General features: G+C 38.1%; 1 protein-coding gene across 6 annotated transcripts in view; it reads right to left on the reverse strand.

Annotated features, from left to right (window-relative positions):
- RAD51B (RAD51 paralog B) overlaps positions 1-17,668 on the reverse strand; it is a 447,787-nt gene that overhangs the window by 368,718 nt on the left and 61,401 nt on the right. For all 6 annotated transcript variants that reach the window (XM_069858280.1, XM_069858279.1, XM_069858278.1 and 3 more), the window contains 2 exons: positions 12,827-12,946; positions 11,945-12,128 (listed from right to left, as the gene is read on the reverse strand). In XM_069858280.1, coding sequence (XP_069714381.1) covers positions 11,945-12,128; positions 12,827-12,946 — 304 coding nt within the window. The remainder of the gene's footprint in view (positions 1-11,944; positions 12,129-12,826; positions 12,947-17,668) is intronic.

The following is a 17,668-nucleotide window of genomic DNA, read 5'->3' on the forward strand; positions in this document are numbered from 1 at the left end:
ACTATTCAGCATAATTTCTGACCTTACCTATAATTTATTATGCATGAATACATTACAGCTCCAAATACAGCATATTAAGGTGCATTTTAAAACTAGAATATACAGACCAAAATCAGGACACTGACCTAACGATGCATGAAAGCCCTATGCAAAGTAAGAATAAGCTACGTGAGGCCAGACATTTCCGTACCTTTAGTCAAAGAACAAAGCATCACAACAATGGTATGTAACAGAATCCTTCCTAGAGCTGTCAAAAGTTTAAAGGATATTCCAAGCATTTAACACACTTTTTAATTTGCTTGTTCTGAGTAATAACCTAGTTAGCATTTTTACTCATATTTACCCTTTTTCCTTAAGATGCAGTTTTACATTGAAAAATCTGTGCTACTGCCAGAAACCACGCATTCCTGCCCCTCCTTTCTGCCTACATCAGTGCCTGTTCAGCTGCATAGCAACTGCCTACTACATTTTTTTTCTGGGTTGCTTTTCAGCTGGTTTACATCCTTGTTTGGGTTTATCAGCAGGTATGAACCAGTTGCAAACTCTATACTGAAATGAATTACAATGTATGTAAGAAGGAAAAAAGCAGGTACTGTCCTCTCGTTGCTGTTTAATCCTTGATGTCAGTTGACCACACCTTGATTTTAGACTACTCAAACTTTATGTAATGTAGGCTTCAAGTAACTTGTTGCACACGTGCCACTTGTGATTTGCACAGCTAATTTATTCTGCTTGCAGCTTGTATTGGGTGGCCTTCTTAAGCCAACTGAAAAACAAGGCACAGCAGGCACTCTTTTGCTATTGCCAATCTGCTCCTTGAAATAATGACACGCAGGAGCAGGCTTCACAAATTGTTTCAGCAGCATCTGTCTGCTTCTAACACTTCCATTTTAGGGGCATCACAGAAGCAGAGTACAACATATCTGTTCTAATACATAGCATACTAGTTCTGCGTATATACTCTGCATGGAGGCCACCTGGAAAACTTTGCGCTCTCTACCCAGGAGTGACTATTTACATTACAATGCCAGGAAGGGCCTTGACATGGAGCTCTTCCATGCAACCAGATAAAGTTATACAAATCCAATGCAAGTCAGCCTTAGCATGCCACACATGCCAGTGTTTGGTTCATGTATTAGAGGTGATTTTGCTAACCAGCACATCACAGAAAATATAATACCACAGTCTGCCAAAAATCCAGTCACAATCAAAAATGAGATATCATTGAAGAGAAAAGTACTCTCTGCCCCAGGTGAGAAGTCCGAGATAAGACAGATACAAAAGTAAAATGTGGAAAATACTGGACTCTAAAGACAAAGAAAGTGATTTGTGTTCTGGACTAGGCAATGCAACTTATCCAAATTGGAGTATCAAAAATGTTAGCAGAGTAATGGGGGGAGGATAGATACTCTCATACTGAAACTCAGATGTAGTCTTACCAACAAAAAACAGCACCTCATTCATTCCTGTCTACTTAAATGTCTGCAGATGATTGCTCAGCCTTATTTAATAAACCTCTAAACCTAATTGTGTTTACCTAGAATTTTTTAACTTTACTATATTCTCAAATGAGATATAGCTATGCATTTTAGTGAAGGCAACATGACAGTTTTGAGGAGATTACTGAAATCACGTAGATTATCAGTGGAATCTATATTTGGAAAGAGTCTGCACCAGTTTGAATATTCAGAACTTCTGCCAAATTAATTAAAATGTTAAAGTCATGTGCTTCCTTCTTTAAATAGAAAATTGGGATGAATAAATCAACTGCAACTTCAGCGCACAATGATACAAAACCTATTCTCAGTAAAGACGATGGAGTTTTCCTGTAGAAAAATCAGTACGAAGACGCTTAGGAGACGCTACGTCACAGCTCACAGATTCTAATTCCAAGCAAAACAGAGCAGGGAAACCAGAGCAAAACCCACAACTCTAATGCACAAACACCTCAACAAGAGAAGAAAACAGTGCAGACCGAAAAGCTTATCCTGTAAACCTAGATACTCCTGTTTTCAAGGCAGCATAGGATCATCAGCCCTCTAGCTGCAACAGTTTGGTCCGGTTGTCTGTTACTACCATCCAACCACGTGTGGAAGAAGAGGAAATATTACACTGAAAATGGCAGGTTCTTCAGTTAAGAGCAGCAAACAGATTGCATCAATAAGTTTCCAGATCATACTTCATGAAAGAGCAGCCCCAGCAGCACACCCAGTTCCACACAATGCAATATTCTCACAAAGCCATCCTGTAGACACAAAGAGGGAAGCGATACAATCATATCTACTACTACAAGTTTCCAAGCGAAGAAGATTTTACTTTTGATCTCTGGGCACATTTGTATGGTAACAGACACATGCACTGCCCAATCTTAATTTCCTCTTATCACCCCTTTACACCTCAGGGGGCTAGTACAATATTATCTAGGAATAACAATCACAGTGCAGGTCCTCTTTATTCTCAGGAGCCCTGGGACTGAGCAACCACAAAGCAAATAAACTCTAGAGAATCTGGAAATCAAACCACTAATTAGTCTATACTGAGCTCATACAGGTAAGTTCTTTCCTACAGTATGTAACATGGTCAAATATCGTATTGCTGTCCTTTTAGAGACTGGAGTCACTTTAAGTTACATATTATGCAAATACAGAAATATTCCTAGAGAACCTACAGTTTAAATAAAATCAAAGGACAAGAGGGTGACACAAGAAAACATGCATAAAGAATGGACTACTCAAAACTTAAGTATTTCTCTGCAGTCTCCAATTGATTACTGGCCTAAAGGTTCAGGCAATTTTTCACACAGTAAAAACAATACATCTTGCCAAAACCTGAACTCCCAAAAAAGGCATAAAAGCTCTTTAGTACCATTACTGTTATTTCTACAGCATATACAGAATAACAGGGCTAGGGGCAGGGGGAATAACCACTTGTATTTCTATTTTAGCAGCAGAACTTCTTAAATAGGTATGTTACTTAAACTAGAGAAATATATCCTAGAAGAATCTATTGCAGGGTAGATGCAAAGTTTATTGAAAAATGACATCTAGCCGTTGCCAGTGTTTAAGGTCTCTTATTGAACAAAATGGTATAGTCTCCTTGAAGTCTGGTTCTACCCAATAGTTACACAAAGAATTTGCAATAGAAAGAATGACCATTTTCTTTGCAAAAACAGGAAAGCAGGGAGGGAACTACAAGTACACTAGAATATAAGGTTAGAATTCAAAATCAACTTGACAAGTCAGGAAAAACTACACATTAGAAGGAGAAGCAACTAGCTAAGTAATTGAGTCAGCAGATGCAGACCCAGGGTTGTAATGAATGGTAAGCCAACAACAACGGGCTGTTGCAAAGAAAGCAAACCGTGTACTGTGAGCATAAAGAAGAGGATGTCCTGCAAGGCATGAGAAGAAATCCAAGCATTGCCCGTGATCCTGTAGCAGATCAAAACCAAATCTGGTAATAAAATCTCATTGCTCTTAACTCCCTCTCCTGTACCTTAATACTGTTACCTACCTTCTACATAATTTCATATGTGCAGTTGTGCAAAATGATAGCTTTTGGCAGTCACTTGCACTGTAAAATGGAAAAAGCAATGGAAGGAATACTTCAAAAGAAAAAGAAAACTGAATTCCAGTATCATATAACTTTAAACTACCTCCTTTTCTATACTTCACCACCACATGAAAACAGGAAACTCTGCTCTACCATTTCTTATTCCTTTCCCTCAGCAGTATTAAAAATTTTATGAGCACAGACAGTCCAAAAGGAACACTGTGCTGGGCCATAAACTGCAGAAACATATATTCTCCAGACACATATAAAGAAAGTACACAGATGGCAGCAGTACTGAAGATAGTTATAATTGCATTTTAACCAGTCATTTTAAACTAAAACAAAGTTGTGCCTTCCAAGGAAAATTTTTAACAGCCACACAAGAAGACAAAACCATCTAACTTTGCCACTGTAACAACACTTAGCAGTAGGATTAACTCCCTTTTATCAAAACTATTTTTTGCTCAGTACTGTGGAGCAGAGGGATAATTGAAACAAAAAAATCTGCCGACAAAAACTGGGTTTATGAAGTTCTAGTGAGGGCAAAGAAAGAACTCTTGTTAGTAAGTCCCCTTTAAACATTTTGTTTTCCTAATTAAATGATAACACAAAAGCCATTCTCAACCACATCTTACAACTAAGAGTGTTCACATACATGTGAAATTCTGACACTAAGCAGGTTTTTCTAAGAAAGGAAAGGGTAACACTAGAATACTTAAGTAAAAACCACAAAAGTATAGACTCAGCTTTGGGCACGAAAATATTACACAGTATAGCATGGGAGGAAATTTAACATAAAATGTTTTGTTTGTTTCGCAAACTGTTACTTAAAATTATGAAGTTCACTGAACAAGGTTAGGCATTCCTCTTTGCAGCAAAAGAGAATATTTTGTACTCAAAAGTTCTGATATAGCTGGCTCAGACACAATTTTCTAATGCTGTTCAGCTTACCATACAATGAGGACATTAACACCAATTTGAATTTTGGTATAGGGAGGAGTGAAGCATCTTGAAGAGAACAAGAACTGTCCTTCACTAGAAGAAAGTTAAGTTTTGGAAGTAATCTTCCTGATTTAGGAGACAAATTAACTACTGATATCCATGTCTCAAAACAAAGTTAGGGCTATTCAATATTTCTCTAATTCACACAGAGTAATAGAAGTCAACAAATTCCGCAATATCTACATTATTCTAAATACTTATCTTTCTGTGGATAATGTTCATAATTTGATTAGCAGAAGACACCAGTATCTTTCCATCCTACTGGGTTCATAGAAGGACAATTCAGTTTGTCCAAGAGGCTGGTGAATTATCTTAAAATCCTGCAGGTTCAGAAGATTATTCTAAGTCTTCTAAACAGTCACAAATATTTTTAACTTTCATGCTGCTCCCTAGAGAAACAGACAGACTCCATTAAAAAAAAAGCACAAAAGCTACTCATATGGAAGTTAAAAGGCAGGGAGGGGAGAAACAAAACCAGTAGCAGTCCCACAGAGAAAGGTAAACCTCTGCCTTTCTCAGCAAGCAGATGGCCAGGACTTCAGTGTGATTATGCAGAATGTATATAAGGATCCTTCTATTAGCAGTTGGGAAGGCTGTTCCAAGTTCACATACACAAACAAAAAAATACGCTTGAAACTTGAGTGACAAGACACTTTACATAAATATTAGCATGTCAAGAGAAAAGGACCCATACTTTCCGTTGGATTCTCATCACTAGAAACTGTTTGAACCACATCTGGCCTGAATATGGCTAATAAAATTCTGGTAACTCTGTTTCAAAACTTTTTCTTCTGATAAGGTTAGCTCCTCATTAAAGAAACACATTTTGATGTGGTATAACATACAAGATACTTCTCTTTTTAGTAAACTTAAAAATGAAACCGGTTCTCTAAGTTTTGGAAGTAGGGAGAAGATTTTCTTATTTGGGGATTAAACAACTTGCAAAGACTGTTTCTGTAACACTGGAATTAAAAATACTTTTTAACATCAAAGTATAAAAACAAAGTTAGCATTTTAGCACCTTACAGTCCAGAGACGACATCAAACTTCCAGGTGAATTTGTATCTCCATAGTTTTGAAAAAGTCAGCAGTGTTGTTACATGCTGTAACAAGAGATCAGCTATCCATTTTTCCAAACTCTCTATATACTTATTACCAGTTCAAAGGGAACTGGCATTTAACCAACTTTTCTTCAGAAATCTCCCATTTTGGAGTTTGTTTAGCTCTCCATAAACGAATATTGTCAAATACCAGAACAGCAACAGTGAAGGTGGAGGAACTGACAAGCAACAAAATAAACAGAAGTAAGGAGCCCAAATGGAAATCCTTGCTTACAAAGGAAGAGAAAATTAACAGTTTGAATATTCTTTCTTTGCCAACAGAAGATCTTCAATCTTGAGACGCTTTACTGCAGGAAGCTGCAATGATACAATTAAACACACTCAACTAAAGACAGGAGGAAAAGGCACCGCAGCTGTCAAGTAATTTGAACAAACAAACTGATTTTGAGAAGAAAAAAAAGCTTACACAACCTAAACCAAACAAATTTAGCTGAACATTAGGCTTTTCAAAGCAAATTCAAATATTTGGTATAAAGTTTACACAGCAGAATGCATAAGTGAGTGTGAAGCACTGAGACAAAAAATGTGAGAATTGAGTGTGAAAATAAAATTGACTATGACTGTTTTGATTGCTTTCATATTATCAGTACTGATAAAGTGAATTTTTAGTGTTTAAATGGAGCACATGGCAGTTAAAGAGGAAAAAATATTACCTGTGGAAATCACAAGCTTCTTGACTACTGTTGACCTATTTAGCATAGCAAATAAAAGCCTTAGAGAATAGATACATAAGCCTTGTCTTTCATTTATACTATAAATCACAAGTGACAGATGAATGTCTTTCCTCCTAGAACTATCTCTTAGTCTCAGAAAAAATAAATACCCAAAGATACTATTACGCATTTGCTGCTATTAATGATAACCAACACTCTTATCGTGACAAAGGTTCGCTTCACAGATCTAAGAACATAACCTAGACAAAAGTACGAAGGACAGCAAGTGTTGTAATTTGATTATTGTAATTTGTAATTAGGAATTTACAAAGTAAGTTTCATATTCAGTCCCAATTTGACACTTAAAATAATACTTAGAACAGTTTGGTTTTGCAGCTGCCACTTCTAGAATACTTTTCCGTGGAAACGTCTGGCCAGCTTCACACATTTTCTTAAGTACTAACAACTAGAAGATCAGGTTCTGCAAATAACAAGCTTTATAAACTAAACAGTTAAATCTCAAGAACTATTCTAGTCACACTGGGTCTTAGTTTTAACTCTTCACTGAAATGGAAGTATCATTTCTCTCTCCAAAAGCATGCACACTAAACTACTTTTACTGAACACCACTTACTAATAATAGTTTCCTGTGAACATGGAAGAAGAGAAGAAAGAAAATCCAAAGTGTATTTTGTTTCCTATTCTTTTTAAGGAGGCTAAGGAAGTCAAGAAACTAGACAGGAAACATGCAGGACTGATTATTGGTGCTCAAATACGTAATCAGGTAGACAGTATCAACACACACCCTAACAGAAAACATTCAGATTGAAATGCTGTCAAGTACAGCATGTTCTAAAACAGACAAACGTCATGCAAATTTTTCATATAGCTTTACACGTTCAATGGAGTTCAGAAATAAAACGGGGGTAGTTTGATTTATAGTAAAATTGTCCTTTTCAGTTTCTAGAATTTGCCTTTGATCCAACTGGCTAGTTTCAACCAAACCTGGCAGAAAAAAAGAAGGCTTTGGTCACAGCTGGGCGCAGGGTAGGGGAAAAAGCAGCACTGCTACACAGAGCTTCAGTGACTGTTCAGTCACCAGTCTGTCTGCCAGGTGGCCCATCAACAGACCAGAAGCAATCCAAACCAACATTTAAAGAGCCCAGGATGGAACTGGTCTTACTGTGAAGTTAGGTGGAAGAAAGGACCAAAAAGGAAATCAAAGATGACATTTCTCTTTGAGAGACAATGTTTTACTAATGTTGATACATAGCCTAAAAAACAGCTTTGTTTCTCTGTACTTTACAAACCTAAAAATTCAAAAACCATTCAGTCAAGCAAAAATTCACTATCACACAACTCTCTCACTTGCTTCATTCAGTGGCTAAGATAGTGCCATTCAAAGAACGTTTAATATTTTTTTCTCATCTCAAAAGGTGAACTAAGGTTTCATTCGCTACATAATTACATAGATTTTATTCTGAGGATTGCAAGTGTTACTTTCCAATGAACAACTAAACATTGTTCACAGACATAGTACGAGTACTTTCTCAACAGCAATGACCCTGTCCTCACAGCATCTTCACAACTAACAGCCTGGTTATTCCCATTTTACAAACTGAAAATAGAGGTGCAGACAGGTTACTGAAGAATGACCATCAGTTTTAAGGCAGATATGGTCAGCTCTTTTCTGAATCCTTCATACTAAGTAGAGCTACTGTGGTTAGAAACAGCTCCCCTTGAGTTCCGTAAAAGCTATGAATGCTAGACACTTTTGCACATCAAACTCAACATCCTGACATCATGAATGTGCAATTATAAATAGCTAGAGAGCTGACTACACCAAGAGAAGGAACTGAATTAAACTCGTTTAAGCTCCAGCATAACAAGGTAGTACAGGGTTTCCCCAAATTTGTTTTTAGACAATGGAAAAATAAAAGTCCATTTGAAAACACTCAGTGAGGGGTAGCTATTTATGTTTAATAACGCATTCCAGTGATTAATTAGTCCAGTAAGAACACACATCTTATTTGAAGTTTGAGCCTGCTTAATTCAGCTTCCAACCACACAACTGTGGTATATCTGTGTCAGCTGAAGAGAAGGTTGGTTTTATCAAACTCCTCTTCCTCAAGCAGGTACATAGTGACTAACGCAGAAACCCTTAGTGTTACCTTAGCTAAGCTAAAAAAAATAAACACCTTACGCCTTAATTACTGAGATTGTTCTCCCTTTCTCTCAGTCATTTTTAAGGCTATTCTCTAGAACATGATTTTTCAACATCCTTCCTGGACTGTTAACATCAGATGTACTGCTCCAGTAACAGTTACAGCTAAATAGATAATACACAACCTCCTTATGTCCAATTCCCTTGCTCAACTATTCAGTTTTTCACTAGACCTTTCAACTACAGTCAAAAGGATTGACTTCAAGTTCAATTCCTATCAGTCATCAACTCCAAATCTTTTTCAGAGTCTCAGACTGAGTCCTTCTACTTGTTGCCCAACTCAGTATTTAGTTGCACTGATACCACCTTAAGTGTTACATATTGCTTCAGGTGTACAATTTATGCTCTTTTAGTCCCAAATTAATATTTATGTTTTTCTAGGTTAGTAAAAACATCTGAAATAAGACAGGCACACACTCTCCTGGGTGGAAAACTGGTTGGATGGCCGGGCCCAGAGAGTGGTGGTAAATGGTGTGAAATCCAGCTGGAGGCCAGTGACAAGTGGGGTTCCCCAGGGCTCAGTGCTGGGTCCAGCCCTGTTCAATGTCTTTATCAATGATCTGGATGAAGGCATCGAGTGCACCCTTAGCAAGTTTGCGGACGACACTAAGCTGGGTGGAAGTGTCGATCTGCTGGAGGGTCGGGAGGCTCTGCAAAGGGATCTGAACAGGCTGGACCGCTGGGCAGAGTCCAACGGCATGAGGTTTAACAAGGCCAAATGCCGGGTCCTGCACTTGGGGCACAACAACCCTATGCAGTGCTACAGACTGGGAGAAGTCTGTCTAGAAAGCTGCCTGGAGGAGAGGGACCTGGGGGTGTTGGTTGACAGCCGACTGAATATGAGCCAGCAGTGTGCCCAGGTGGCCAAGAAGGCCAATGGCATCTTGGCTTGTATCAGAAACGGCGTGACCAGCAGGTCCAGGGAGGTTATCCTCCCTCTGTACTCGGCACTGGTGAGACCGCTCCTCGAATACTGTGTTCAGTTCTGGGCCCCTCACCACAAGAAGGATGTTGAGGCTCTGGAGAGAGTCCAGAGAAGAGCAACAAAGCTGGTGAAAGGGCTGGAGAACAGGCCTTATGAGGAGCGGCTGAGAGAGCTGGGGTTGTTTAGCCTGGAGAAGAGGAGGCTGAGGGGTGACCTCATTGCTCTCTACAACTACCTGAAAGGACGTTGTAGAGAGGAGGGTGCTGGCCTCTTCTCCCAAGTGACAGGGGACAGGACAAGAGGGAATGGCTTCAAGCTCCGCCAGGGGAGGTTTAGGCTAGACGTTAGGAAAAAATTCTTTACAGAAAGGGTCATTGGGCACTGGAACAGGCTGCCCAGGGAGGTGGTTGAGTCACCTTCCCTGGAGGCGTTTAAGGCACGGGTGGACGAGGTGCTGAGGGATATGGTTTAGTGTTTGGTAGGAACGGTTGGACTCGGTGATCCGGTGGGTCTCTTCCAACCTGGTTATTCTGTGATTCTGTGATTTAGAGTAAGAACCTTGGATACGCTATAACCTCAAGCAGCAGAGGTTAATGTAATGCATGCAACAGCAGACTTCTCTAGTATGCACCTACACTTCCACATGCATAACAAATTCTGATGGTGGATTTTCATGTTACTTATACACAGCCTTGCATGGGTTCTTGCAAACACGGATCCCCAAGTCTCTAGTCAAGGACCTTCTAGAATTCTTAACTAATAGGAATTATTACAGTTTATTTTGTAACACAAAATTAACAACTCTTTAAAATATTCCAGAAGCAATCAACAAGCAACGTGTGTTAAAGATGACAATACATGAAAATACACTTGGATTTCTAGTGAATAAATTGATAAACCCAATCAACAGGTAGGTGCTTTAAAAATACACAAGTTTTCAGTCTTATGTATTTACATGTAATTCCATGGATCTTTAAAGATTTTCTTTAAAATGTAAGATATCTCATGGACTGAATCAAAAAGACACAGCTTTTACCAGAGCACAAGTTCCTGTCCAAAATCCCAGAACTCCTTACCAAAGGGCACATAGTGAGAAACAAGGACAGACCAGCACACCAGGTATCACAAATGCCTCAAAGCTAACATTAGCTTTAACGTTTAAAGGTTTCCATTATGTTTGTACTTTATTTTCACAGGATGAGTTAGGATCACAACCTTAGGCTACCTCATGTTGTCCAATTCTAAGACTTTTGTGATATAACACTGTCCCTCTGACTGTATGCAGGGCTGCAGCCTGAACTCTCAGAGGTTCCAATCCATTTGACATTTTAACAAAGGTGGAGGGGAGAAAGAGGGTGTCTAAAGGAGAAGAAAATAGAGAAACAGAAAAAAATAGTACCTTCCCATAAAGCTTCTCCCCTTTTTCAAAGGGCTGCATAATATTTTCCCAGAATATGAAAGCGTACATACTTAGACACAATTCTTCCCTGGATTGTCAAAGCACTATGAAAATTACTGGGTGCATTAACTTGGACGCCATTTTTTCTGCCTGAATGTTAAAACCCTCAGTTACACAGGGTTTATCTTCTCCATAAAAATTCTTCAGACGTTACACAGCAGAAGGAAATGCATTCCTCCTAAGTCAGCTAGTTCCACACCTCTGACATGTATATTTCTAGTATGATAACTGCTGTGACTTCAGGAGCATCAGAGAGAAAAGGCCTCATCAGTCTTACTCAAGCTCTTGCCACAGTTTGTCTCTTATTAGAGTTGAGTCTCACTGATACCTTTTGAGTTTATATGATCCTCCGTAGATCGTATAGTGAAGGAACACACAGTCATGCAGGTTAAAACTTCTAAAGCACTTTTCCATCAGTCCCACACAGTCCCTGCACTGAATGTCCATGTCTTCCTTGATATTTCATCAGCAAGTCCATAGAAAAGGATTTGCTGATCTGTTACCTTCCTTTCTGCATTAATTAGCATACATTATCAGTCACAAAAGGAATTTACACTGCTCCAGAGCATAAGGCCTTTTGAGACTCTATAAACTCAAGCAGAAAGGACAGAGGCAGAAAAAAATCAACATGTAGTCAGAGTATGTACTAGTTAGAGTGAGCATTGCCTTAGAGGGGAACGATCAGGGTAAGCATTATTTAATGGCAGCAATATAAAATATTTAGGAAAAAAAGTAGAAAACAAAGCACTGAAACACAGATGGAGATCCTGTAAAGCCATACTGGAGTCCAAAATAAAAAAAAAAAAACCACTAAAGAAACCCCAACAAAACCCACTAAGCAGAACAGTTACTGTTCCCCCATTCCCCAACTATTTTCCAGCTGGTACCTGCTTGAAGATTCCTGCTAGAAGCTTCTTCTGGTTTTCATCTTCCTGTTATTTTTATTCTTCTCAGGTTTTATTACTTGATACTGTAAGGCAAAAACTTAAGAAAGTAGGAACAACTTACTGGTATCGAGAACTCCTCTGCCAAATACTTCAACACTGACGCTCCTCTAGCCAAAAAGTTACTTCTTTCTGCTAGGTTGCCCTGGAGTTTTGTGTCAAACTCCTTTCTGACAACTGAAGCAACAGAGTCAATTATTATGAGTTTAACTTTCTTTGAAATAATTTCTTCTTCCAAAGACATAATCCTAAGAAAGAAAAAACAACATAAACATCATCAAAAACATTATTTATACTATATAACCATTTTATAACTTGAATTGTTTAAATAAAAGGTTTACTTTAATAACTTGAAAGTCAGTCCCTCTTTTTCCCCCTTACACATGACCTCCACTAACATCTGTATATATCAAAGAGATTTGGAAGCTAATCTGAGGCTTCAGAGGGGCACATAACCCAAAGCAGAACTTCTCCAAAAAAGAGGTTTGGAAGAACCTCTAGTTAGCAACACTATGCGATACAACCCCTGAGTAGCAGACAGTAAGTTGACATTGAAACTTTGCCTTTTTGCTCCAGTAGCAGCATCTCATTGTGAGCACCAGAATCCTTGATGTCTACACATGCAGAAGGTCAAAACCATTTCTGTATACCTCCAAAGGCAGTATGCCAAACCTATTCCATTAAGAATATGCTACTAGCAGTCCTCTGATACAGCTGCACTAGAAGAATAAAATATTCTTAGAATAATCTTCTCACTAATATAAAATACACAGGATGATGCCAAAATACAACTGCATTCATTTTCATTGTGAAATATGCTCACAAATTAACATAAGTAATAATACAACACTGCTAACAACAGCTTTCAGGCTGACAAATGTTAAATCATTCTATAGACAATCCAATCAAAACAGTCTTTTATTATTTAAACTCTGGAAAAGAATACCTCTTCAGTACACTGCCACAGGTCAGCTCTTGATACAGGTGAATGCTACGGGTCATGCAGAACAGCTTTTCATCTGAGTCAAAGTAAGTAGAGAATCTGTTTCCTGCTATCTCAATCAACCTATCAAAAAAACAGAAGGCATAACACTGCAGAAGGAATAACACAGGATAATAAGGCATCAAGTATTCACAAAGCAAACAAAATAAAACCTATAAATGATAAGCACATACCAATACTAGAAATTTTTTCAAAGAAGAAGCACACTTTAGCAGTCAGACTGAAATACTGGACGTCAGAATAGCTGGGCTCTCTTCTCAGTGATGCTACAGTCAGTGGCACACAAGCTAAAGATAGTGTGTCTGTACACAAAGAAACAGCTCATCTCCTGTAAAAGAAGCTGCAAAGATCTTCGAGTTCTGTAAACAGGTTCCATTTAATGGCCAACCATACATCTATTCAAATTATTCTATCTAAAATATTATTTTCATTTAAACAGCTGTACTCTCCAACACAAACCATTCTCCCTTCCACCTTTATCTTGCCGTGAAATCAAATCTCTGTGGTGACACAAGGTCTGCTTTAATAAGCTGATAACAAACAGAATATCCAGTACAAGATCCAGCCAACACAGGAGGATTGCAAAGGACAGAGCCTGGTTCAACTGCAAATACTTGCACAAGTAGTACATGTAGAGAAAATATCCTGCCAAAGTGCAAATCTTTTCACAGATAATCTCTCCTTAGAAACAAGTTCATTTGGATGGGAGACTTTTTCACTGAAACTATTTCCATTGTGTCAGTTGCCTCTTTGTAAAAAAGGCTTACAAAATCTTGAGAAAATATACTTTTCAGAACACAGCAAAAGAAAAAATAATCAGCATTTAGTTATAAAGTGACTGAGACTCCAGCAGCCAGGTGGTGGCAACTGAACCTCAATCCATTCAGACAGCACAGGTACAACTGGCATGACTTGATATAATGAAGTGACTAAACAGTTTAAGTGGCTGCTTCACTGATAGACCTGAATCTGGGATTCCATGATTAAATGTTCTCTATTACCTTATTAGAAAATTCATGACCCTTCAAAACCTTGAATTACAATTGTTAAGCGTAAAACTGTTTATTATCAGAGCAGACTAAAGAAGTGTAACAGATAACCGGTGATAACACCAAAAGAAGTCATTTATTGTTGTCAAAATACTTTTATATTCAGAAAACATGCTTTGAAAAAACACCTTGCATATATCTAAAACTAAACTATTTACTGATGAGAGGTCAACATTTTCAGTTAAATGAGAGTTTACACATAAAATCATTGAGGAGACTATATGTTTTAGAATATATATTGTATATATTTATTTTATATATTTTATATATATATATATATATATTTTATATATATTGTATATGTTTTAGAAACGCTCACTGCCTGCAAACTCTTCAGAAGTCAGTGGAAAGTTCTACCCATCTGAACACAAGGCAATTTCTTCTAGGTCCTCAAATAAATGATCCAAGAATTTAACCTGGAAACTCATCATTAGAATCTGAGCACTGTGAATTCGTTGCTGTAATGAAGATTTTCTTTTTTAGTTATAGAAAATACTTCATTGTATTTTACACAGACATATCCCACTACCGATAGCTTAAGAGTGGCATCTAGTGGATCTTATTAGAAGTGGAACAACTTCCTGGTTATCTTGATGGTTTTTGTAATATTTAGGCTCCTTTCATTAAAACCAAAAATGTTAAAGTTATTTTCAAAAAATTCTTTTAAATCATTTTTACTTGGTTTAAAAATAGCAACACTAAGCATGAATGTTTATATACCTCTCCTGAGCATGAAATTCATTACAACAGCCAGAATCACATTCATTATATACATTAATTATTACATAGAATCTATGCTTTTCCTGCAAAACTTCCAGGGACAGAATCCAGTCTTTCCATTTGCACAATTAATGATGCAGACTTTTTGGGCAACAGTGATCTGTATGAAGTGAGATGTCAGTACATTCTCTAATGAACACACATATTGCAGAAAACATCATTACACAAACCAACTCAAAACTACACTCCAAAATCTAGCCGAGATCGCAGTGCTATTCACAGTGCTCCCTGAAGGTTCAAAGTTCTTTAAGATCTAAAACCTCTTTGCCGTATTGAGGTCTAAAACTGCACAGAATATGTTCTCTGCAATCAGGGCAGAGACCCATGGGGTGAAAAATCCATTTATTCTCAGCTTTGGTTCACAGAGATTTAGTGTTTTTCACAAGCAATAAGTATGGTTAGAGAGAAAAGCAAACCAAACAAATTATTTTCAGACTTTCTAAATAAGTCTGGTGTGTTTGCAGTTAATGGCTGACTAGAGCTGAATTGAACTGCTACCAAACTGATGAAAACAATTTTGATTATAAGGCCACTTCGTTTACCTGTCCTAGTGTCCATATTTTAACAAAGCTAAACGATGGACACCATCCACACTATTATGGCTTTCCCTTATGCAAGAGAAAAACACACAGATCACAGAAACCAGTAGCATGAGACAACCAGCCTCAATTCTGATCACCATTCTCAGTATTGTTATTAGATGGAACTCAACTGTCATGTTAGAGAATAAGTAACAAGACTATGAAAGCTTGTGGAAGCAAAGAGCTCTCTGCCCCGAGGTGAGATCTGCCAGGCAGAACAATAAGACAGGCATGCTTTCCAGAAAAAAAAAAAAAAAATTAACCAGCTTTATGTAGTATCCTTCTAGAAGCAGCACAGAGTTACAGCCAGTATGACAGCCACAACTTAGCAACTCTCAGCCCTAAAAAGCAGCAGGATACAAAACAAAACTCTCCTCAGGCTTTCTGCAGAGGCTTTTGAGTTTTAAATAAAAATAGTGCCTGCTAAATGTCTCCATTAACCCCTTTAAGATAAACTTCTGTTGAATTAATATTTGCCCTTGTCTGAAATGTTTAGGTCAACAATAAAACCAAAATCTCTTCTACTTGTCATCTATTAATAATACACTACTATAGATTGTAAGAAAATTCAGGTTAGAAAGAGAACTTAGGAGATCTCCCGGCCAACATCCTGCTCAAAGCAGTGCCAGCTTTCAAGTCAGAACAAGTTACTTGAGGCTTTCTCTGGTTCTATGTTGGAAGCCCCCAAGGATGGAGGTAGCACAACCTTTCTGGGCAACCTTTTCCAATTCCTAACTTTCCTTGCGGTGAAAATACATTCTCAATATATATTCTCAATATATTAGCACAGAAAAGGATTTCTATGTATGCCTGTTGTGTCCCTGCCATGCACCACTGTACCATCTTCCTGATGGCCTCCTAATTGGTACGAGAAGGCTGCTATTAGACCCCCCTAAAGCCTTCTCTCCCCTATACTGAGCAAACCTTCAGTCTCTCCACAAGAAGTGCGTGCTCCAATCCCTAGGCATCTTAGTAGTCCCCTGCTGAACTCCCTGCAGTTTGTCATGTCTTTCTCACAGAAAGGACCCAAAACTGGACGCAGGATCTAGATGTAGTCTAACTGTTATCAAGTAGAATGGAATAAGCATTTCCCTTACTCTGCTGGTGCTGCTCCTTAGAGGCTGCAACGCAGAAATTATAAGATATAGTCTGCCTGATGAAACTGGCTTTAGTAATCCTTTCCAACTGAGCAATAATAGACATGGTTTAATACATAAACATTCTTATCCTTAGCAATAATGAATACTATTTTTACCACATTTCCTTTCTACACCTTAATCTATTTTCAGCAGTTTCATTTTCAAGTCTACCTGTTTTCTTTTCTTTAGCATTCACTTCTAAGCAACAAGACTTAACTCGTTTGTAAATAGTAAAAAAAATTTAGGATCTCACATTTCAGAGTCATGAAATAAAAATTAAGCGCTGTGTAAGAAGGTAGCACCACACTTTGTGGAGCCATTGATTGAAGTTTTTTTTCTCTGATGTATTACACTTCCAGTTTAAAGCAATTCAAACTTCTGTGAAATTAATTTGACAAAAAGAGGGTCATAAACCCCACCTTTTCATCCATGACAATTTCAAATGATTAATTAACGCAAATACATTTGCTTTGATACCCCAGATTCAGGCCATGGGTATAACCACTAAGTCATCCAAATATGTAAATTATTTCCACGAACCTTTTTCGGCCCATTTTTCTACACAAACAAGGATGAGACCACTGTACTTGTTCTAGCCCAGACCATTAATAACTTTGGAACTCACTAGTTCCAAACAACAGTGACAAAGAAACAGACATCTCAAAAACATTAAATCCTCCTGGTCTGGAAAAGTTAGTAGCTAAGTAAAGTAAATTAGAGCTACCTTTAAATGCCCTACTGCTAATCAGCCTGCTAACATGGAACGAGTGGTAACTAACACATGCATGCATCCATAAATGTCAAGCAGGTAAAGCCTACAGTGTCTCCTGTCCATTCGTCAGAAGAAACTGGAGTGCACAGCTTTTTGTCACATGGGCAAAACAGGAAATATTTTAGAAGAACCAGAGATGTTAGAGGTAAGGGAAAGCAAGTACTGCATGGTCACTAAGGACACTGGAGATGTGAGGCTACTGCAGAAGGAAATAAGAGCAGAAGGGGCTGGGACTCTACTCTGCAGGAGGCAGACACAAATCTGAAGGAAAACTGGCTATGTCTGCCCTACTGTTCATAGAAAAACCTCCATTTCCTTTGTACTCAAAACACTGGGCCTTTACATTCTCAAAACCTTCCTGCTAACTCCACAAACTAAACTGCAAAGAAAGGACTGTTAAGACCATTTAAAAACTAGAGAGTGTGCCATCCACCCTGTCATACCCCAACTAGAATCTGCAACAT

The sequence above is a fragment of the Phaenicophaeus curvirostris genome, chromosome 5 (genome assembly GCF_032191515.1).
Source record: "Phaenicophaeus curvirostris isolate KB17595 chromosome 5, BPBGC_Pcur_1.0, whole genome shotgun sequence".
In the NCBI taxonomy this organism is placed as follows: Eukaryota; Metazoa; Chordata; class Aves; order Cuculiformes; family Cuculidae; genus Phaenicophaeus; species Phaenicophaeus curvirostris.